The sequence below is a fragment of the Protomyces lactucae-debilis genome (genome assembly GCF_002105105.1).
Source record: "Protomyces lactucae-debilis strain 12-1054 chromosome Unknown BCR37scaffold_8, whole genome shotgun sequence".
Lineage (NCBI taxonomy): Eukaryota > Fungi > Ascomycota > Taphrinomycetes > Taphrinales > Protomycetaceae > Protomyces > Protomyces lactucae-debilis.
The window spans coordinates 267,856-289,073 of NW_024468000.1; the positions used below are offsets into that span (position 1 = coordinate 267,856).

A 21,218-nucleotide genomic window follows, 5' to 3' on the forward strand; every position below is an offset into this window, starting at 1 on the left:
GAGGGGGTCGCGAATCAACGCACACAATGAATTTCTTCAAGCCAGGACGATGTTGAGCAGTCTAGTACTTACTTGCGTGAGTGTGACTGCTACTGCCTTTTGCCACGTATGGCGTGCTTTCACGTGATGGTCACCCCAAGTACATAGAGAGAGTATGAGCATTCACTCTACTCTCTATCCGTAACAATCCTATTTGCTCTATATAGGTTGCTTGATTCAAGGGCCTGACCAGGCACGTCATCACTAGCTCCACGTACAACTCCGATCAGACAGCGTTCACTTGCTCCTGTCACTCTTCGGACTTCGCCAACTTCAAGGCAAGTCTTCTCTGTGTCGTCTGCTCCCCATTTCCCAGATCATAGAACTGACTTTCGCGCTCGCATCGTTGCAGCGTATTTCGCCGACCCTCTGGTGCAAGACGCTCTCGACGCACTTCAGCAGCCTCCTTCAACGCCAAGCCGTCCTTCTTCTCCGACGCCGAGTCACCAGCTACCTCGAATACGTCTGAAGACACTGCTGACCAACGCTTTCTCCTGGTCGACCGTCTTCATTTCTACAAAAATCGTGTGTACATCCCCTTCGACGCTACTCTCAACCTGGCTCTCCTCCAGCAACACCATGACTCGCCTATTTCCTGTCATCGGTCGTCGCCAAGGCTTTCGACCTCTTCTCTCGGCAGTCTTATTGGCAGTCGATGCGCGCGTATGTCCTCGATCACATCGCAACTTGCGACACATGCGCTCGCGCCGCAAGCGTTAGGGCTTCTTGCATTCCCTGCCTATTCCAGAAACTCCATGGTCTTCCATCTCGCTGGACTTCATCGTGAAGCGATCACCTTCTGACTCTTACGACTCGATCTCCATTGTCGTCGATCGTCTCGACCACAATGGCTCATTTCGTCCCTTACCATGAGGCCACCGTTGCAGCAGGCTTCGCAGCAATGTTCCTGAAAAGAATTCACTCACTATGGCATGCCGCTCGACATTGTCTCCGATCGCGGCACAGTCTTCGTCTCCTTGTTCTGGAAAGCATTCCTTGATCGCTTCGACCACTACCGATTCTCAGACTACCACTAGCTATGACATGGCCCAACGTCTCAAGCGTGTTCAACAAGAACTCAAGGCCCATTTCAAAGATGTCAAGCTGCTCAGAAGACCATCGCTGATCGTCATCGTCTTGAGATTTCTCCTTTCCAGCTCGGCCAACAGGTGTGCCTCAACGCCAAAAACATCCAAGCTCTGAAACAACATGGCAAGCTCTCTACAAGAATCTCAGCCCATCACCGGCACCTTTCATGACCGAGCTTCTCATATCTCAGTCCTTTCCCCGTCACCGGCACGATTCGCGATCGAGCCTTTCGACTCCGTTTTCCTGCCTCGATGCGCACACACAATGCCTCGATGCGCACACACGATGTGTTTAACCTAAGCCTCTCGCCTCCTCATCGATCACCAGACGCTCTCGGCAAAGCCTACTTGGACCGACCTCAAGAAGCTCCCGAGCCTACTATCGTTGGCAAAAAGTTGGAATGGATCTACGATGAAATTATGGCTATCCAACCTCGTGGCAGCGGTTATCAGTACAAGTGTATGATTTACTACGAAGGCCTCCCACACGATTTCAACAAGTGGATCCCTGCTCGAGAAACCTGCCAGAAAACTCCAGTCCTCGTCCAAGACTTTCTCCTCCGCAACCCTGATGCTGCCAGTCCATCCTACGTCAAGCTACCCACTCGACAAAGTGCATTCTGAAATTGGCCTCGTCTCGCAGCTCTACGTCTGTGTGCTGCTGCTTTAACTCGTCAAATCAACAGGATGGAGTGTCGTGTTTGTGTTGGTAGCCGTCTCGTCACCTGGACTGTGATTGCGCCATGTGTGCCTACTGACGTTACAAAAAGGAATGTTAAGGATCGTATTGGACGGTCTGCCGTGAGACTCTCAGGTCCCATGCCCTCATCACAGAGTCATCAAACAATGTCTACAGGAGAAGGTCTATACCAAGCACTGGACCAAGTCAAGGCCGATGTGCAAGCTGTCAAAGAAGCAACTGCCGCATTGGATAGATCAGTGGCCCGATTAAGTCTTTTCTGCCAAGGCAGCAACGGCCCATCACTGATCAGTTTCCATCTCATGGCCCACAACATCACTGACTTTTAAAAAATCCCAAGAGCCAACTGCACCTGCACAGGATGCACCCGCCGCACCCGTTGAGCTGGCCAAGCTGGCCAAGCTGGCAGCCATCCTGCATCAACTTGAATTGCTGAAAATCCACGCGACTGCTTCAAGCAAAGAGACTACCGTAACGGTGAATCTCAAACGCAAGCTCAAGGACAGCCAGCCTGATCAGGTATCGGTTGAACAGGTATCGAGCTTCTTAATCCGCTGACTAAACAGGACGGGATGAACGAGACCACAGCCAAGCTAAGCTGCAAGCGCCGACACCGATGCAAGGGCAAGAGCCAAGCAGCGTCGGCCTTCAGACCATTCCAATACTCTGCTATCGCTGCCTTGTCGATACAGGCGACGCCAGATGATCACAACAAAGTGTGCTCGGACATCCTCGTCAAGATGAAACAGCCGATCTGTTTGCATTGGCAACAGAGCGTGGCCAGGCCAAATCCAGCTGTTCTACCTTTATGACCTTGGCAAGGCTGTCCCTTGCCAGAGATGAGCCAGCTCGACAAACCAGCTGTTTCATCTTAACAAGGAGCTCCGAGCACACCTTGTTGTGTTCTGCTGGCGTGGCCTGCATCGACAAGGTAGCGATGGCAGGCAGCTGGAACGAGCTCTTGGGCGACGCAGGCGCGGGTTCACCGGCAGTCTTGCCCTTGCCCTTGCCTCGGTGTCGGCGCTTGCGGCTTGGCTTGGTTGTGGTCTCGTTCGTCCCATCCTGTTCGGTCAGCGGATTGTGCGAGGAAGAAGCTCGATAGTCGATACCTTTTCCACCGACACCTGCTCAGCCTCAGGGTGGCTGTCCTCGAGCTTGCGTTTGAGATCTACCGTTACGGTAGTCTCTTTGCTTGCAGTAGGCTCGTGGACTGTCAGCCCTTCGAGCTGATCCAGGATGGCTGCTATATTGGCAGGCACATCGGATCCGGGTGCTGCAGCCTCAGGCACTGCCGGCTCTTGGAATGTCTTGAAAGTCAGTGATGTTGTGGGCCACGAGGTGGCAACTGACCAATGATGGGCCGTGGCTGCTGCCCTGGCAGAGAAATTTCAAATCCGCGACAGACTTGTCCAGCCCGACGATTGCTTGTTTGACTGTCTGGAGCTCTGCCTTGGCTTGGTCCAGTGCTTGTAGTAGACCTTCTGCTGTAGACATTATTTGATGAGGGTATGGAACCTGAGAGTTTCACAGCAGACCGTCCAATATGGTCCTCAACATTCCCTTTTGTACCGTCAGTGGTCCAGGTGAAGAACTTCCCTCGGACGGGCAGATGTCATCTACAGATCATCCGTCTCATCCAGATCCAGAGCTTTCTTGTGTTATTAGCAGCTCATAGTAACCTGATTCCCACTTGGTCGCGCCTTTTTCAGATGCCACGGTATTCAGGGGAAGTCCCGTGTCAGCGCAGCGGGATATTCAGTTTTGGGATTTGGTGAATCCTGCAGACTGCAACGACCAGAGCTGATGGTGAGTACTGGCAAGTGGGTCGCAAGGCATCTTGTGATTCTTGTCCAGTCCGCCAAAGCTGCCTGCTCGCCTGAGCACGACCGATGATGTCCGCTGGTCGCAAATAGCTCTACTACTGATCCTGACATCCCGCAATCTTCTCGTTCTGACGACAGGAGCGGCAAGAGAGACATCAGCGCCCCAGCAAGGCGGCAAATCGAGCAGGATGCTTCTTCTATAAGGTCGCACATGGCCGCTGTTCGTAGGATTTTTGCTTCTTCGTCAGCTTGCCAGAGATGAGCCAGCTCGACAAATCAGCTGTTTCATCTTGACAAAGAGCTCCGAGCACACCTTGTTGTGTTCTGCTGGCGTGGCCTGCATCGACAAGGTAGCGATAGCAGGCAGCTGGAACAGTCTCACGGACGACACTGGCGCGGGCGCATCGGCAGTTTCTTCCTTGCCCTTGCCTCGGTGACGGCGTTTGCGGCTTGGCTTGGCTGTGGTCCCGTTCATCCCGTCCTGTTTGGTCAGCGGAGTAAGAAGCTCGATACCTTTTCAACCGATACCTGATCAGACTAGCTGTCCTCGAGCTTGCGTTTGAGGTCTACCGTTACGGTAGTCTCTTTGCTTGAAGCAGTAGCGTGGACTTCCAGAAGTTCAAGTTTGTGCATGATGCTAGGTTGGCAGGCAAATCGGATTTGGGTGCGGAGTGATGGGCAACCTTTCTTGATCTGTTTATATCAATCATAAGATCTCGCAACGCATTGATTGACTTGGTTCAAGATGCAAGGTGCACACCGGATAGCGAAACATGCGAGCGCGTGGCAAATGGTCCATTCTGGAAAGCCATTAATGACATGAATGCCATCTTGAAGCCTATCAACACAGAATTCATCCTTGCCCAAGGTCAAACGGCAACGATGGAGAAAGTTCTTCCTCGCTGGTATCGAATGAGAGACAACTACAAAGCCCTTGATGGCCATAATAGCCTCCCAACCATGGGCTTCGTGGACGGCAACAGTGCGTGGAGGAAATCGCCGCGCTCTATCACTTGTTGGAAGGAGCGATTTGCCCGACAAACACACAAGAATCATGCAGCGGCCTTCTTCCTCGACCCTAATACCAAGGAGAAGCCTGACACTGATTAAGTCAAGTTGATTGAAGCAGCATTTCTGTCAGTCGCTCCCAGCCAGCGTGATGCTACAATGATGATGAGAGAGTTCATTGCGTTCTTGGAGGAGACGGCTTCATTTGGTCCCACTGAGCAATGTTGGAAGATGTTTGGCAATGATATGAAGTCATCTTGGAGCAGACATATTCTTGGAAACGAAACGCAATCTGCTTGCTCACTATGCAAAACGCTTGTGTGCGACAACGGCAAATACCGTGACATCGGAGCGCTCCTTTTCAGCTCTCAAGCTTGTTCAGCATCGGATGCGCCATCGTCTCTCTCTCGAGCTCTCTGACCAGCTGATGTTCGTCTACTTCAATTCCAAAACAATGAGAAATAGAACAACGAAAAAGCGATCAAGGGCCGACAAGGGCGATTGTGCGACTGTCGATGTCGGCGTTGAGAGCGATGATGCTGCTATGAGAGTTATCGAGGATATGGTTGTGAGCGATGCCTGGGCAGATTACTTCAAGGTGTCAGAGCGACATGGATAAATCAATGGTCAGACTCAAAAGCTGGACGATGATACCGACAGTGATGCAGGCGAAGATCCCGATGCTCCGGCGTCGCTCCCTGACCGTATGGCAATCCATGCGCTGTTTTGTGGCTGAAAAGAGAGCCTCCACTATGGTCTGAAGAGAACAAGCATACCACCGTAGATGAGCAGCATAGTAATTTCAGTCATAAGTCCGATGAATCGGTTCATTTTACTTTTCGCCGAACCCTGCTACAGTCTGCGGACTGTGCAGTTGGCTGACGTGGCTCTTGGTCTTGGAATTTCTTAAAAGTCAGTAATATTGTGGGCCACGAGGTGGAAACTGACCAATTGTGAGCCGTCGCTCTGGCAAACATCTTTCAATTGTGCAACGGACTTGTCTAGTCCGGCAAAGGCTTCTTTGACAGCCTGCACTTCGGCCTTAACCTTGTCTAGTGCGAGCTGTAGACTGGCAACATCTGCTGGCATAGTCGCAGACATGGTTCGATGAGTGTATGGATCCTAAGAGTTTCACAGCAGACCGTCCAATATAGTCCTCAAGATTCCCTTTTTTTCTGTTTACCGATAGTAGTCACACCGAATCGCAGTCCGGGTGAGGTGACGAGATGGATACCATGACAAGCACAACACTCCTCCACAAGTCCAAGCAGCAATATCTCAAGACGTAGTCAACATACCGATAGTAGCGCAAAGCTAATGACCATGACATTGATAACTTGCTACCTCTAGAGACAACCGAGCGCAAATGCTCTAGATTCTTCTCTTGATGAAAGCTTTGAGCACTCAAGAGATGCAAGCCCGCCAAGGTAGGCGCTGCTGTTGCTGGCAATCACTGCCGTAGCAAGAGAAAAACAAAACACAGAACGAGAGGGAATACAGTGCTTGCCTTGAAGCGGTTGGGTTGCAACTGCAACTGCAATGCACATGCTGTGCGATGACAATCGCAAGATATGCACAAAACTTTGCCGATTTAAGGACAACGTGAGCTTGAGGAGTTGCAATGTCAAATATTTAGCTGGATCAAGGACGATGTAAATGGAACAATTGAGCCTGACCCAAATGCCACAGTGAACTTATATACATGCCAGCATCAGTGTCTCACGTTGAAGGAAGCTGAGTGCAAGCCAAGTTCTCTTCACAAGGCTGAAATACTTGCCTCGAGCGGGCAGACATCATCTACACATCATCTGTCTCACCCAGAAGCAGAGCTTTCTTGTGTTGGTAGCAAGCTCATAGTAGCCTGATTCCCACTTGGCCGTGCCTTTGTCAGATGCCACGGCACTCAGGGGAAGTCCCCTGTCAGCGCTGCGGAATATTCAGTTTTGGGATTTGGTGTGTCCTGCAGACTGCAACGACCAGAGCTGATAGTGAGTGCTGGCAAGTGGGCCGCAAGGCATCTTGTGATTCTTGTCCAGTCCGCCATAGCTGCCTTCTCGCCTGAGCACGGCCGATAATGTCCGCTGGTAGCAAATAGCTTTACTACTGATCCTGAAGCAGGATGCTTCTTCTATAAGGTCGCACATCGCCGCTGTTCGTAGCATTTTTTCTTCTTCGTCAGCCATTACTCACTTGAAGTATGGTCCTTCTGATCGCTGAGGTAACGCACGCTCGGGAAGAATAACTCTCCGAGTATGCAAACTTGATTCAACGTACTAGCGACAAGAATGACCGGACACAATGAATGGCAGATTGCAAGACCAAGTAGCTCAATATAATTGCCATCTACAAGCTCAATAACACGAGTCACGAATGCTCAACAATTGAATATTGCCTGGCCACGCTCTGCTGCCAATGTAGACATGAATGTTGAGGTGTTCTTCGGTCTTCTTGTTCAACACAAGGAGACGTTCGGATCGGTCGTTGTGCCTAGTGGAGATGGCAAACGTCTCGAAGGACACCTCTCATCATTGCTGGAATCCTGGTACTATGCCACCATCGCTTGTGCCGGTTCGCAGGCCAAGCGCTATGAGCTAGTGCATGAATGTGTTCTGCTATGAACAGCTCTCTGGGCCTCGCTCAGCAAGTCGGTGGAGAACGAGCGAGCGCAACAGACACGACTGGAGATGACCCAGAAGTAGAAGAAGAACTCCATGCAGTTGTGATTCAACCAGTAAATGCGGACGACTCTGTGGTCTGTGGTGAAGGCATGTGGAACTGAATCAAAAATGGAACGAATGCTTGTGATTCTGTGTTGCAGTCTTCTTCCACTTCTGGGTCAACCTCAGTCGTGTCTGTTGCGCTCGCTCGTTCTCCACTGACTTGCTGAGCGAGGCCCAGAGAGCTGTCCATAGCAGAACACATTCATGCACTAGCTCATAGCACTTGGCTTGCGAACCGGCACAAGCGATGGTTGCATAGTACCAGGATACCAGCACTGATGAGAGGTGTCCTTCGAGACGTTTGCCATCTCCACTGGGAACGATGATTGACCCAAAGCTCTCCTTGTAGTGTATTAAACAAGGACACCAGAGAAAGTCTCGACATGCACGTCGATATCGACAGCCGAAGTCCAAGTCAAACCCAATTGTTTACCCTTCGTGATCTTGAGAAGGCTGTTTGTCGCCAGGCATGAGCCAGGACGGCAGATAGTGCTCTTCATCTTGTCCAGCAGGTCGGCAAATCCCAGGTTGTGAGCGGCTGGTTTCGCTTGCATCGACAATGCGGCGATGAAACTAGCCAGCAGTCAGACTGTTTTGAACGTTGAGGGGGCTGGCTGGGCGGCCTTGTCCTTGCCCTTCCCCATAGTCATGTTCTCTGTAGTCAGCATGTTGTGCGAAGAAGAAGGACCTCGGTCACCTGCACAGTGGAGCCTAAAACGAGGTCGCATCAACCAAGCTCAGCCTTCTCTGGATGTATGCGGCGATCGCTCGACCTGCAGATGTTGCGCTTGTGCCGAGACGGACGCCAGACCTGCCAGCTTGGCAGCTGCGGCCGGTGCGGCATCTTGAGATTTCTATAAAGTCAGTGTGGTCCAAAGTGATGTGCTCCATCATGCCTTCTCCTCGGCCTCTATGGCTGTGCCTTGAGGTACTGGCCAATGTGATGGAGATCTTACCAGTGGCTGGCCATCGAGGCGCTGTTGGTATCTCCTCTCTAGTTTAAGAAGACGTTCCTTGAAGGTCATCATCTCAGCTTGGACCTGCTCAAGGGTAAGATTTTGGCTGGTCATTGAAGACGGATGAGGAGCATAACAGAGACTCTTGCGCCTTATAAAGCAGAGCAAGGATTGGCCGTCACGCTAAAGCACGCGATACCTTGCAGAGAGATGCAGTAGCAAGTGAAGCTATGTGACTTGATTGTGACGGAGTTCCCGCAGCGCAACTGCAACATTCAGATGGGCTTTTCGACTCCGATTACTTTCGAAGAAGAGCGAAGGGCTCTTGAGAACAGCTGGAGGTGGCGGCTTCTTCTACTTAATCGCCTGGCACACTACTCTATAGTCTCATAGAGCATCTGTCCAGTTGTTCCAACGGCCCTTGTTGGCCATATTGACCATATGGGTCTTCATTTGTTATTACACTTGTTACACAGTCTACTCTATGCCATCCTGTACTAGCAAATGCTCGAGTTGCTCTTCACACAAATGTGCTACGGCATCAGTGTCTATAGTGTCTATGAAAGAGGAAGCTGCAGAGTGCAAAGGGAGAAAGTCAAGTACTGTATACCAGACGCTTTATTGCGTACCTCGCACGAGCAGACATTATCTACACATGGTCCACTATCATCCGTCTCATCTTCCAGGCCCAGAGCTTTCTTGAGCTGATAGCAGCAGAAACCCATTTCATTGTGCCTTTATCAAATGCCGCGGTACTTCCATGGAGTCAGGTGCAGTCCGGTGTCAATGCTGCGGGATATTTAGTCCTGGGATGTGCACAACCAGCAGACTGCAACGACCGGCGCTGATGGCAGTGATGGGAGTTGGCGAGTGGGCTGCAGCCGGTATCTTGTCTGTCCCTCCACAGCTGCCTTCTCGCTAGAAACCAAGGCCGACGCCGTTCATCAGTACTAGCTCTACTATTCATCCTGACATCCCGCGCCCCCGCAATTTCTCATCCCGGCGACAAGAGCGGCAAGACAAACACCCAGCAGTAGCAGCAACCCAGCAACCCATCTGTCTGGCGGCAAGTCGAGCAGGATGCTTCTTTTATAAGGTCGCACATCGCCGCAGTTCGTAGGCTTTGTCCTTCTTCGTCAATTATTACTCACCTGAAGATGGTCATGGCCAAACCAGATGTCCTCCTCATCGGTGAGGTAACGCATGCTCGGAAAGAATACAACCAGCTCTCCGAGTATGCAAACTTGATCCAACGCACCAGCGACAAGAATGACCGGGCACAATTCATGGCGGACTGCAAGACCAAGTATCGCAATGTGGTTGCCATCTACAGGCTCAACAATACAGACTATACTGGCAGGTTTGACGAGGAGCTGTGTAATGCCCTGCCTCCATCGCTCAAATTCATCTGCCACAATGGTGCTGGTTATGATAATATCGATCCTCCGGCGCTCAAGGCGCGTGGCATTGTCTTCAGCAACACGCCCGGTGCGGTGGATGCACCTACGGCGGATGTTGCCTTCTTCATGATGCTTGGTTGCTTCCGCAACTTTTACAAGGCCATGCTTCACACGCGGCGCGGTGAATGGCGTGGTGATACGGGACTTGCGCATGATCCTGAGCACAAGGTTCTCGGTATCCTTGGTATGGGCGGCATTGGTCGGGCTTTGGCCAAGCGTGCTGCTGCATTTGACATGGACATCATCTATCACAACCGGAATAAGCTTCCAAAGGAAGAAGAAGCAGGTGCTCGCTGGGTATCATTTGACGAGCTGCTAGCGACTGCAGATTGTCTGTCCCTCAACTTGCCCCTCAACAAGCATACCCGCCACATCATCTCACATGAGGAGATTGGCAAGTGCAAAAAGGGCGTCATCATCATCAACACGGCACGCGGACCTGTTCTTGACGAGCAGGCACTGGTCGATGGTCTAGCATCTGGTCAAGTGGGCAATGCTGGTCTCGATGTATTTGAGAATGAGCCAGAGATTCACCCGGAGCTCCTCAAGAATGACAAGGTCTTTTTGCTGCCACACATTGGTACAGGTACAATTGAGTCGCAGTACAACATGGAGATGGTGGTCATCAACAACATCAAATCAGCTCTGACGCGTGGCGTGCTGGAAACGCCCATTGCAGAGCTCAAGGAGATTGCAAATGCGCACAAGACTGTTTAGTGACTGTTTAGCCATAGCCAACACGAATGACCTCATATCTCCTGTCAACTACATGCGACATGGCTGATCAAGATGTGTCGCGGCCGCCAGTGCCTCTTATCGCAGGACTGACACTCATGTACATCTACTTTGCTTCATTAAAGTGCCTAGTGTCTGGTCTGCCAGTTTTGACTGTCTTTAGCATTGTCCAGCTCTTGGCCTTTGGCAGTGGCGCATATAGGACCGTGACACTCGGTGCAGTTGCTTTGCATGTCGCATACTACCTAGCACGGCCTAGCTCGGTGCTCTATCTCTTCTTTTCATTAGCTTGTTGGACGTCTGTTGTCGTCTTGTCACTCGTCTACTATCCTATTCTGCGCACGCGATTGCGACCGGCGCGCGACTACATCAAACGAAAAATTACCAAGCTTGAAGAGCGTATAGCGCATTGGGAATGGCCGCTGCTCAATCTTGACGAAAAGGGCTATCTCAGACTACTCGGTGGTGCTAGTGTTGATATACTCGACGGCAGCATCGTCTTTACCAACGTCGACTTTGCCTATCGAGTGGACGCGTTTACAACCGTCCTTGCAAAGTTGGATACAGTCAGGATCCGAGTAGGGCGTGATGTCGCACTGGGTGAGCTTTCCGTCAATCTACGCGGTCATGGACATACAGTGGAAATGACGCAGCCAAGACTCAAGCCTGTGCGGACAATGAGTGTCGACATCAAGGCTGATTCTCGCAAACTACCGCCTGTAGACTCAGAGGTCTCATCGCGTCCAATCGTGCTCAAAAAGACAGGGAGTCGTACACCTCCAGTCTTGCCCCCACGCCGACAAGTCACTGAGCCTATTGATCAGACTGAGGATCTTGAGCTGCAACAAGCCATCAAAGAAAGCCTTGCTTCTGCAAAAAACTCGTCCCGTGTGTCCTTAAACGGCGATACAGCCGAGCCAACCCGTACGTCGCTTGAGGGACGGTCCGAGATTGACAGTGAGCTGCAATCACTCTACCCCGAAGAGGATGCCGAGTCTGATGCCTACTTTCGCAAGGTCTTGGAAGACAATGCCGTCAAGCACAAAGTTGATACGACTGCGCCAATAGGACAGGGGAATCTGGATGCCAAGGCAGCGTTTGCCAATCAGCTCAAAGACAAGCTAGAGGAAACACTTCGAGCGACAGAAGCCAAGCATTCTCCACAAATTCGACTTCGACAATTGCTAAACTTAATTCCTTGGTGGCTCAAACTACCGCCTGGACCACTGCTGACGCGTCTGATTCTATCGCCCATCATCTGGCTGCACCCATTGAAAATCAAGACTGTTGCCGTTTCTGGCACAGGCAAGCGCATCACCAATATCCTCGAACGTTGTGGTGTCTCACGAGCACATCCTGATCCAGAAATCTTTCGCCTGGTGCGTAAAGTGATTATATGGTTGGAGAGAGGCGATGTGTCACTTATATTGACAGATATCCAAGTGAATGGTTATGTGCCGCTTGCTCGAGATCCCGTCGCCACGGCAGACATCAAAGCGTCAAGACCAACGGCGTATCGCAATACGGGTGGCGAAGAAGACTTGTTGGCGCAACTCGAAGCCATCCAAGGGACAGTGCAAATGCCTACATACTTGCTGCCGAATCATGAAGCCTACTTTCCAGAAACACCGCGCTGCAAACTCTTTTACAGCGTCCTGCTTTCAATGCCAGCAGTCTTCAACAAGGAACTGCTCATTATTGGCGCTGCTTTTCTCAAGGCCATTACTATGATTGATATGAAGCAAGACGCAGCCAGTAGACCACCGCCATCAGTCCATCTCAATGGCAACTTTTCTCTTCGTGGGCTCGGCACATCCCTGAGGCAAGCGGCAGGCGATATTGCCAAGCAAAAGAGTGTACAGTGGGGCGTAGGGAGCGAGCGATTGGCCAAATACGTCAACAAGATTTCAAAATGGATGCGAACAGTGCATGCGGATGTGGGTGGCAAGGGCGAGATTGAGTTTGACTTGATCAAGCTGCGTCGCAAGAGGGACGGTAAGGAGGTGTAGATGCGTTCCATCTCGTAGAAAAATACTTTTCCACGACAAGACAAAGCATCATATTGAGTAGCTAGCCAGTACATGTCGGGATCCGAGGCGGCTACGGCGGCCAAGCCTGGGATGCCCAAGCCCAAGGTCCCAGAAGGGAATCCAGCATTCAACATGATGGGTCTGCCCAAGATTCGAAACTGGCGCTTACCCTCGCGCAACTGGTGCATCTTTTGGGCTGTTGTCGGCACATTTGCAGGCAGTGTGACCTATGATCGGTTCGAAAAGAAGAAGGTCCTGCGGCGCTATACAAGTATGGTTTCACATCTAGCGAATGAGCCACTTCAGCCATTGCAAATGCCGCGTAAAGTGCGCGTCTTTCTGGGTGCGCCGCCTGGAGATGGCTTATACGTCGCTCGAGATGCCTTTGATGAATATGTCAAGCCCATCTTTTACGCTGCGGCAGTCGACTATGAACTGGTAGAAGGACGCATGCAGGGGGATATTCGGCACAAGACTGCACAATCTATTCGCGACCGACGGCTAGGCGTGGATGGCATGACGGACTTGCAGAGACAATCAAAGCAGCAGCTCGAATGGAACAATGAAGGTGGTGATTTGATCCTTGGTCGGCATACCTTTAAAGAATACATTCGAGGCCTGCATGAAGGGTATCTTGGCCCGGTAGAGGAACCAGCAGAGGTACATGCCATCATGAACCCCGAGTTTCCAGATCAGGGTGCCGCCTCGCCAACAGAAGAACTTGAGCCCGGCCAGGAACTGCTGACTGACGCGCAAAAGGAAGAGCAAATCAAGGCCATCAAGGACAAGATTCCATCGAGCCCGCCGTCCTATCTTCTTCCAAACGCGTATGCGAATGCTCCGGATCCTGTAATAGACAAGCCGGTGGTGCACAGCTTTGTACCGCTCCAGCACTTGCTTGGCTTTCTCAATACACCCTGGCGAATATGGCGCTTTGTACATCGCAGGGATTTGGCTGAATCCATGTGCTCTGCCACAGCAGCGACTGTGCTTGGTCTGCACTCACGGCCGCTGACTCGAGAAGATCTCAGCATTAATGAGGCAGATGAGCTTGATTGGCCAAAGAAGAACCGAGAAAAGACGGACGGCGTCTGGGTAGAGGATATAGCGGTGGACGATCGAGTCATGGCGCATCTTGCGAGATATGAGCTGGATGTTGAAGAAGCGGAGCGGCTTGCATCTGAGGCAGCTGCTCGATATGCGGCAGAGTCTATATAGTATCTACTATATATTAGTAGATAAGTAGCTGAGCATCCCACGCATTCTGTGGCGACCGAAACGAATTCTATTCGAGCCTTACACTTTTCACCACACCACCCAGGAAGAGCACTGCCGTCTGGGTCCAACAAGCGACAGTACTCGACTTCCTCTTCATCCTCGCTTCATTTTGACCGCCGGTATTCCTCCACGACCTTCGCCATGCCAAAACCAGTCATTCTTTGGTCCCATCCACGATCCGTTTCGACGGCCTTTGAACGAGCCTTCATCCAGCGCGAGCAGGATGTCGTCTGTATGTTGAACGTATACAAAACGAATCTAACGTCAGGTTTTCACGAGCCATTCGGTGAGCCATTCTACTATTCTGCCGAGCGCATGAGCACACGATACTCGGAAGAAGAGTGCAAAAAGTGAGGCCTCCAATTTGCAAGACAGCTGTGCTCATACACTAGTAGCGGCCAACATGACAAGACTTTCAACAACATTTACCAAGAAATTCTTGCGGCGTCAAAGGATGAAAAGTATGTCTTTGTCAAGGACATGTCACAGTACATCGTCAAGCCTGACTCCATTGAAGGCAAAAACCCCACAGTCTTTACAGACGACGAGCTGAAAAGCATGACACACTCATTTTTGATTCGCACCCCCGAAAAGTCTGTGCCGTCCTACTACCGATGCTGCTCGGGTGACCAGGCCAAAGAGACTGGCTTTGAGACATACGATCCTGATGAGGCCGGCTATCGCGAGTCAGTGACCTTATTCAAGTACCTGACGAGCATTGGCATTGAGCCCATTATCGTCGACTCGAGCGATTTAATCAAGACGCCCAAGTTGGTTATGCAGGCATACTGCAAGCATGTCGGCATTCCCTACCTGGAGGGCATGATTGAGTGGAAGGCGGAGAAAGTGGAGAGCTTTGACAAATGGAAGGGATTCCATGATGATGCTCAGCAGTCCACTGGCTTCAAAGAGGTCAAGCGAGAAAAGGAGACGCACCCAGAGATTGTCACAAAGACAATTGAAGAGAACAAGGCGCCCTATGAATGGTTGTTTGAGCGTAGAGTCAAAATTGACAGTCAATAGCGAGGTATACATATGGAGTTTGCAGAACAACCTGAAGTATCTTGCATTACAGTTTGGACTGTATCGGCGGATTGCAGACAGCCATCAAGAATGCTTCAGGCTTTTCGAGAAAGAAGAAATGGTTGCCAGTCTTACTCCCGCATTGCACATCCACACCCAATCGCTTTGCCTCATTCGCAGCTGCCACAAACCACCCTGCGGTTTCTGCAGCATACAACAAACGTAAGCGCACGTCCGGTGCCTGTATTGCAGCTGTTGTAAAGGCATGCATTTCTTTGTTGTTACGAGCACACCACGTAGAACCATGCTGTATGTTTTCCAATTTCAAGGTACGTCTGTACAAAGCGTCAGCCGCAGTATCATCAATGGTCAAGGATGTTGGTGTAGATGCAAACTTGCCCCCAGGCCCGTCAGGGTGGCGATAATGCCCGGTGGTCCAGCGTTTAAAGACATTTGGGTCAGATAGATTGCCTAGTGCCTTGAGCTCGGGCGTCGGTCGGATGGCTTTGCCAAAAATGACAGAAGTCGGCTCAAACACAATCAAATCGTCGACTGCTGCAAGAGCATCTTTGCGAAGGTCGACTGGCAAGAACGTGGGATTTGCCAGCGCTAGAACCAGTTCAGATGCTTTTGACCAGCCGAGAAAGATGCAATGGCCAGTAGGCTTCAATTGCGTCTTGCAATAGTGTAAGAACAAGGCGAGGTCGGTTGTATAGTCCAAGCACATTGCCGTACGATCTGCTTTGCACTCAACTTCATCCTTTGTTAGTGGCGTAGACTGTCCAAAACCTCGACGATTGTAAGCAATAATGCGCAAATTGTAGGCCTCGAGTAGTTGTTGCTTGAACAAAGGCGTTGTCATGAGCTCAACATTGCTTCCTACGCCGTGCGTCATGATGAGTGTTGTTTTGATGGAAGCAACATCAGTTGAGAAGGTACTTAGTGAGTCAAAGTACTCGAGCTCTGTGCCATTGGAGAGCTTTGCGAAGGGCATCTTGGCAGCTCAGTCGTGGGTTGTGTGTACAGATGAGATTGCGGGGCCTTGCACAACCCACAAATCATCAGTTGACCAAGAAATCAGCCTGCGACCGCAAAGATGTGAAAAGCATGGTCTGTAGCCGGGTTGCGAGACAAAGACCAGCAGATGGACAGGTCACCATGATCACCTTCAAGATGTCAGTCATTGACGTTTTACATCATTCTGTGCTCAGTAGCGGCACAATCGGTAAATCAGGGAAATAGAGGTATTTGGACGCCAGGGACAAGTAGATTGCAACCCTCGAGGCTACTATGTCATCAGAGGAGTCTAGCGTGGACTTTGCATCCTGTTCACGTCTGTCTGCATCACGTTGGGCCGAAGCACAATGTCGGGTGATGTCATGCAGTGCAGAGCACGCATGGCCAAGAGTTACCACCTCAGCCTCTGCAACATGGCTCAGTGATGACAGCGGCGTTTCTTGGTATTGCCTGGACCGACAGATTTGTGGGATAGCATCAGTACGTGCTGTTCCAGAAGGTGCCCCAAGGCGAATTCTTGATGGATATCCTCATGCAGTTCTTTGGCGTTGATGCCGAGGACGCACTGAGGCTTATCAAGTTCAAGATTTGACGGGACCCGGCTAACCTGCACTGGTACATGAGTGCAATGCTGAGAGTCTACTGCCCTCTGTTATGTTGGTTGAATGTGCAGCTAGGATCAGCTCCGGTCAATTGCGAGCGTGGACGCTCTCACCGGAAATCACACAGCTCAATTGGCAACTCCCGTGTGTGCCCACGATTACACGTAAAGTCAACAGAGCAGAGGGCAGTAAAGTGACAGCATCCATATTCAAGTGCTGGTCCGTGTACTTGACGGGCATCAATCCAATTCAGCATCATGCCGAGTATTGCATGAGCAAGTCCATCAGAGACTCTTCTGGAACACTTGCTGCGAGAGCACATGATCGTACACTTTTTCTCATCTACCAGTGCAAGTCATGCTGACCAAGGCCGTCATTCACAAGTCGACACAAACACTCAATGCGAGATCCGAGGAGGTGACGCTGGACGTATGGCATACCTTTCAGCAGACAGAGCCAGTACAAGCTCGCTCAATGATGGCGCAGCGCTTGTTTGTGCTGGCCCACACATGTCGGAGACCGTATGTCCAATTGAGGCCTCCCATCAACGTCTGATATGACTCGTTTGATCCCGCATCTGCTCGAGTGCAAGCATCGGTGTTGTCATGGTTGCAGATCGCGGTCCCAATTGCTGCCTGTGGGATCAATTGCACGTACGTCGCGGTCTCTGGCAGCTAGATCGTCCTCGACTAGCCACCGACAATACACGTATCGACGACGCTTCCCTGCCATAGTTTACCTGGGTGCTCCCCCAATGCCGACCGAGCTCTCAATGGCTGCGTCTGTCAGACGACCAGCGCCTGGCTCTCCGGTCTTGTGTGAGGTCTTACTCAGTGCTCTTCTGACTCTTGAGAGAGCAGTCTACTCTACTGGGAGTCGGTCAACTGGATCGCGACCCCTGATATCGCCAACTTGCGCTGAGGCAGTCACAAAGGCAGTCACAGGTCAAGGTCGCAGTACAAAAGAAGACTACACATGTTCCCCTCTCTCTTGTCAGGAAGAGCTGGAGAGGCGAGGTCGGCAGGCATGCTATTGTACAGTCGAGGACACTTTGTCATGAGAGCAGCCTTAGGGCCTCACAGATGAAGCACCAAGCATTCGTTAAGACAACACACAAGGAGGAGCACGCAAGATCTCAAAACCCAATGCTACGCCTCTTGATCCTTACACACTTTCGGCAAGATAATCATGCAATCGACCCCTCTGCTCTCGTGATTTTGCAAAGTCACTGTACCGCCGCAAAACTTGGCATACAGTCTGGAAATAGGTAGACCATAGCCAAAGCCTGCCATGATTGCGCGCTCCGCTGCATTCTCAATCTGTTCTTCTGCTTCCGAGGGTGAGTAAGGAGAGTTTGCCGTCGTGTACATGTAGCGCCAGACGAGATCTGCTTGTTTGGCTGGAATGCCGCCGCCTTGATCACTGATTTTGATGACAACATTGTCTGCGTCGTCAATGAGAGAAATGGCGATGGGCGCGTACGGTTCTTCGAATGTCTCGACAATCGCGCGCATGCTGTTTTTTAGAATTTCAAATGCGATATGCCATAGGTAGCCCGGAATATAAGTAACGGCCAGGTTGTCAGGCAGATCCATCTGGACTTGCGGTGCTGTAGAGATGCCGTAATAGTCTACACACACTTGACGTGCATCAGCAGCTGCCTTTTGCAAGACTTGTGGAATGTTCATCTCGTGTTCAATAATACCACAGTAGCCATCTCTCCGTTGTGTGACGGCTGCTGTTTGGCCGAGCAGCGTCAAATGCTGTGTTGATGTTGTGCGCATGCCTATCCGTGACAGGTGAAATCGATCCAAAAACTCCTGCAGTGAATCATCCCGCGCGTCATTCTCTGGATGTGTTGCAATATGCCTGTGAAAGCCCTCTGCCAGGGTCGTCGCAACAGGCTGATGCCGTTTCGCAATTGTTTTGAGCACATCCGTCAGTTTTGTCCATTCTTGTATAGTGATGGCATCGCTCTGCTTATCCTTCCAGAGGTCCGCAAAGACTGCCAATTCACCAAAACTCTTCTCATACCACTGCTTGACACGCCCGACGCTGTCATTATGCCGCACAGACTCTGGCAATGTAGATAGGTCCTTGAGACGATGCGCGAGTCTGGTAGGCAATTCTACAGTTGCATGCATCCGCGCACCCTCGAGGACGTCCTGTGTCTCTTGGCTCCGTGTCCGCCGAAGCAGTCGGGCCAGATTGATGGTCGTCAGCTCACGCGCTGCATATTGGGCAATCAATGCCCCGGACATGGCGGCCGTGCAGGTGAATGTGGTGTCGTGTCACCTGACTGCCTGGGATGAGAGCGCCAGTGCAATATGGACAGAGGTGTAGTTGCTTGGTGTCACGGTCTTTGCGGAGTCGGAGTGGAGGCTGCCAAAACCCGACAACTCGCAAGACAAGACACAGTGATACACTCTGCCTGGAGCTTGTAGATTGCTCAAGACTAGCTCATGCTCAAACGCTTCTTGCGGCCTGCGCCAGGGAAGCAGCAGACGCTCGTGACAGCCTGCCGGGTCACGACCAACTTGGTGCGCATGAACCACGCCGTACGCTGTCCCTCTCGTCCTGCGCAAGAGCCATCTACACGGCCTGCCGCGGCCAAAGTGCTCCCAGAGGCACAAAAAGAGTATACATCTCCTTATGCATCTATACGGTCTGATCTAGACTATGACTACCATACACCGCCGACGCCAGAACGCTGTCAAGTACAAGACGAGCTCATACGAGCGACTCTGCAACGGCATGCTGCAGCAACAGCCGCGTATCCTGTCAAGCAACATAAGCGCCCGCTTCTGCTCTTTACTGCTGGAGCCATGGGCGCAGGCAAATCTCACTTCCTATCGACACTCCCTTTTAGTTATGTCTTGATTGACCCAGATGAGCTCATGAGTAAATTGCCTCGGTACGCACGCCCATGTGCGCCCGGTTCTACATTCGGTCAAGGCTCAGCACTTTTGCAAGAACTGGAACAATCCACTCGGCTACGGCACGAAGCGCGACTCATCACAGAAGTGATATTGCTCGCTGCAATGCAACAAGGTGCTGATATCGTCACTGATGGTTCTTTGCGGTCTTATACCTGGTACTTAGCACAAATACCCATGCTACGGCGACGCTTTCCGCAGTACCGCGTCGAGGTCGTTCACATCCACTGTCCGCTGCAAGAAGTTCTCAAGCGAGCCCAGAAGCGGAGTCTACGAACAGGCAGAGAGGTACCGCCGGCGCTGATTGAGCGATCTTGGAAAGACTCTAGGCGAGCCATCTCTGTGCTTGGTCGGCAGAAGCTGGTGGATCGTGTGCGTATGGTTGATTCTACAGGACCATTGCCACGCGTCGTCTATGATTCTCTCGAGGATGAAGCCTGGCCGCTGCGAGGTGTACCTAATGAAATATCAAGAGTCGATGGCTTCGTCAATTCTGCTGGCGTAGTCATGGAGAATGGTGATGATAGATTACAGACCAAAGTCAAGGCAAAATTGTAGGCGTAATCTATATGCTAAACGGCACCCGAAGCAAAGTAGAGCTTCGAAATGGCCGGTCCACTAAACTCTTCAATCTGGCTGCAGTAATTATCAATCTGCCCGGAAATGAGCAGTGACTCGAGTCTGTTGGGCTCATTCGCCACGACAACAGGTCCCTCGATTGGCTTTTGTCCAACAAACACGCGCTGTGTATTCTCTGCTTTGCGACGCGCATGTTCGCGTGCCATTTGTCGTGCATGGTATTGCAGCGCATTCTGCTCATAGTTGTAGTCGTCAATGCCTTCGAGCAAAAAGTCAATATTCTTCTCAAGATACGGGTCAACGGCCAAATCGAGCGACGCATAGCTGGGTGCACCAAAAGTTGTATCTTCAGGGTTGTGCGAGAGCTTGTCGGCTTTTGATGGGATCGGTGTCAGCTCTGCGAGCAGGGCTGTTGCGAGGTGCGAGTTGCACACCTCAATAGGAAGCTCCTCGAGAATATCTCTGTGAGTCAGGTTGTGCTTTTGTATTGTGCTTAGCAAGAGCTTGCCGCCAGCTTCCTTTTGTGCTGCCAAGAAGGCGGGTGCGAGCCTGTACGCTTTCAAGCTCAAATTGCCGGCATTCGATGTGCAAATGTCGTGCACAAGCACAACAGAGCGGTCATTGAGTTGCTTTTGATAGGCAAATTGTGTTTCTGTGAGCTGTTGGTTCAGGAAAGTTCCCAGGTATGCAGACTGATACCAGCCAACAACGTTATTATCTACGCCAACGTCACGAAGCCAGTGAATCATGTGGTTCATGTGCTGTGCTTTTGCCTTGGCAGAACCACTTCCTTCCTCGCCCTCATTGGGTGAAGGAAAGGGAAAGCAGTTGGTGACCTCTAGTACATCTTTGACATCCAATCCGAGTAACTGGCCAGTCGTACCGGGATGAGGAAAGCTTTCGCGACAGTGCTTTGCGATTTTGAGCACAACCAAAGAATCGACCTTCACAGAGCGCAAGGGGGCAGTGGAATCGATATCTGTGGCTGCCGGTGTCGACGGCACGGGCGCAATGGCTTGGACCATGCTTGTAGAGACGCAATGAAGGCTTGAGGCAAGCTCACAAGATGCTGCTGCTGCGAATGCTTCGTCGCGGTCAAAAAATTGTCGCGCACGTGATTTATTGTCAGATGGATGCGGAATTGCTTCTGGCGACTCTACTTAGTCTCTACCTACATGGAAATCTGATTCCGTGATTGCTTCTCTGCTTCGTTCGTCGTTTCTA

General features: G+C 51.3%; 10 protein-coding genes across 10 annotated transcripts; 6 read left to right on the plus strand and 4 right to left on the minus strand.

Moving 5' to 3' along the window:
- Nucleotides 1-2,562: 2,562 nt before the first annotated feature.
- BCR37DRAFT_387015 (uncharacterized protein) lies at nucleotides 2,563-3,321 on the minus strand (the record flags this gene model as incomplete). The annotated part of the gene is made up of 3 exons (XM_040870501.1): nucleotides 2,563-2,889; nucleotides 2,937-3,134; nucleotides 3,178-3,321. The coding sequence occupies 3 exons, from the start codon at nucleotides 3,319-3,321 to the stop codon at nucleotides 2,563-2,565; spliced, it is 669 nt and encodes a 222-aa protein (XP_040725728.1).
- Nucleotides 3,322-9,363: 6,042 nt separating this feature from the next.
- BCR37DRAFT_297217 (D-3-phosphoglycerate dehydrogenase) lies at nucleotides 9,364-10,557 on the plus strand. Its single transcript, XM_040866889.1, has one exon. It carries the CDS (start codon nucleotides 9,492-9,494, stop codon nucleotides 10,509-10,511), a length of 1,020 nt encoding a protein of 339 aa, XP_040725729.1. The 5' UTR covers nucleotides 9,364-9,491; the 3' UTR covers nucleotides 10,512-10,557.
- BCR37DRAFT_296436 (uncharacterized protein) lies at nucleotides 10,243-12,953 on the plus strand. Its single transcript, XM_040866887.1, has one exon. It carries the CDS (start codon nucleotides 10,538-10,540, stop codon nucleotides 12,536-12,538), a length of 2,001 nt encoding a protein of 666 aa, XP_040725730.1. The 5' UTR covers nucleotides 10,243-10,537; the 3' UTR covers nucleotides 12,539-12,953.
- On the plus strand, nucleotides 12,611-13,797 carry BCR37DRAFT_408512 (mitochondrial import inner membrane translocase subunit Tim54; the record flags this gene model as incomplete). Its single annotated transcript, XM_040872144.1, has 1 exon — nucleotides 12,611-13,797. One exon carries the CDS (start codon nucleotides 12,611-12,613, stop codon nucleotides 13,775-13,777), a length of 1,167 nt encoding a protein of 388 aa, XP_040725731.1. The 3' UTR covers nucleotides 13,778-13,797.
- Nucleotides 13,798-14,011: 214 nt separating this feature from the next.
- BCR37DRAFT_379132 (uncharacterized protein) lies at nucleotides 14,012-14,904 on the plus strand. Its single transcript, XM_040869195.1, has 3 exons — nucleotides 14,012-14,069; nucleotides 14,106-14,187; nucleotides 14,230-14,904. Exons 2-3 carry the CDS (start codon nucleotides 14,153-14,155, stop codon nucleotides 14,858-14,860), a joined length of 666 nt encoding a protein of 221 aa, XP_040725732.1. The 5' UTR covers nucleotides 14,012-14,069; nucleotides 14,106-14,152; the 3' UTR covers nucleotides 14,861-14,904.
- A 2-nt stretch (nucleotides 14,905-14,906) lies between these two features.
- Nucleotides 14,907-15,854, minus strand: BCR37DRAFT_387018 (uncharacterized protein; the record flags this gene model as incomplete). The annotated part of the gene is made up of 1 exon (XM_040870502.1): nucleotides 14,907-15,854. The coding sequence occupies one exon, from the start codon at nucleotides 15,852-15,854 to the stop codon at nucleotides 14,907-14,909; it is 948 nt and encodes a 315-aa protein (XP_040725733.1).
- Nucleotides 15,855-16,703: 849 nt separating this feature from the next.
- On the plus strand, nucleotides 16,704-17,583 carry BCR37DRAFT_297281 (uncharacterized protein). Its single transcript, XM_040866890.1, has 2 exons — nucleotides 16,704-16,805; nucleotides 16,864-17,583. The coding sequence occupies exon 2, from the start codon at nucleotides 17,036-17,038 to the stop codon at nucleotides 17,537-17,539; it is 504 nt and encodes a 167-aa protein (XP_040725734.1). The 5' UTR covers nucleotides 16,704-16,805; nucleotides 16,864-17,035; the 3' UTR covers nucleotides 17,540-17,583.
- A 44-nt stretch (nucleotides 17,584-17,627) lies between these two features.
- On the minus strand, nucleotides 17,628-18,623 carry BCR37DRAFT_402519 (pyruvate dehydrogenase kinase; the record flags this gene model as incomplete). The annotated part of the gene is made up of 1 exon (XM_040871916.1): nucleotides 17,628-18,623. One exon carries the CDS (start codon nucleotides 18,621-18,623, stop codon nucleotides 17,628-17,630), a length of 996 nt encoding a protein of 331 aa, XP_040725735.1.
- Nucleotides 18,624-18,652: 29 nt separating this feature from the next.
- On the plus strand, nucleotides 18,653-20,427 carry BCR37DRAFT_297009 (zeta toxin-domain-containing protein). The gene has a single exon (XM_040866888.1). It carries the CDS (start codon nucleotides 18,942-18,944, stop codon nucleotides 19,971-19,973), a length of 1,032 nt encoding a protein of 343 aa, XP_040725736.1. The 5' UTR covers nucleotides 18,653-18,941; the 3' UTR covers nucleotides 19,974-20,427.
- Nucleotides 19,925-21,064, minus strand: BCR37DRAFT_379137 (eukaryotic translation initiation factor 3 subunit 3). The gene has a single exon (XM_040869196.1). The coding sequence runs from the start codon at nucleotides 21,017-21,019 to the stop codon at nucleotides 19,988-19,990; it is 1,032 nt and encodes a 343-aa protein (XP_040725737.1). The 5' UTR covers nucleotides 21,020-21,064; the 3' UTR covers nucleotides 19,925-19,987.
- Nucleotides 21,065-21,218: the final 154 nt, after the last annotated feature.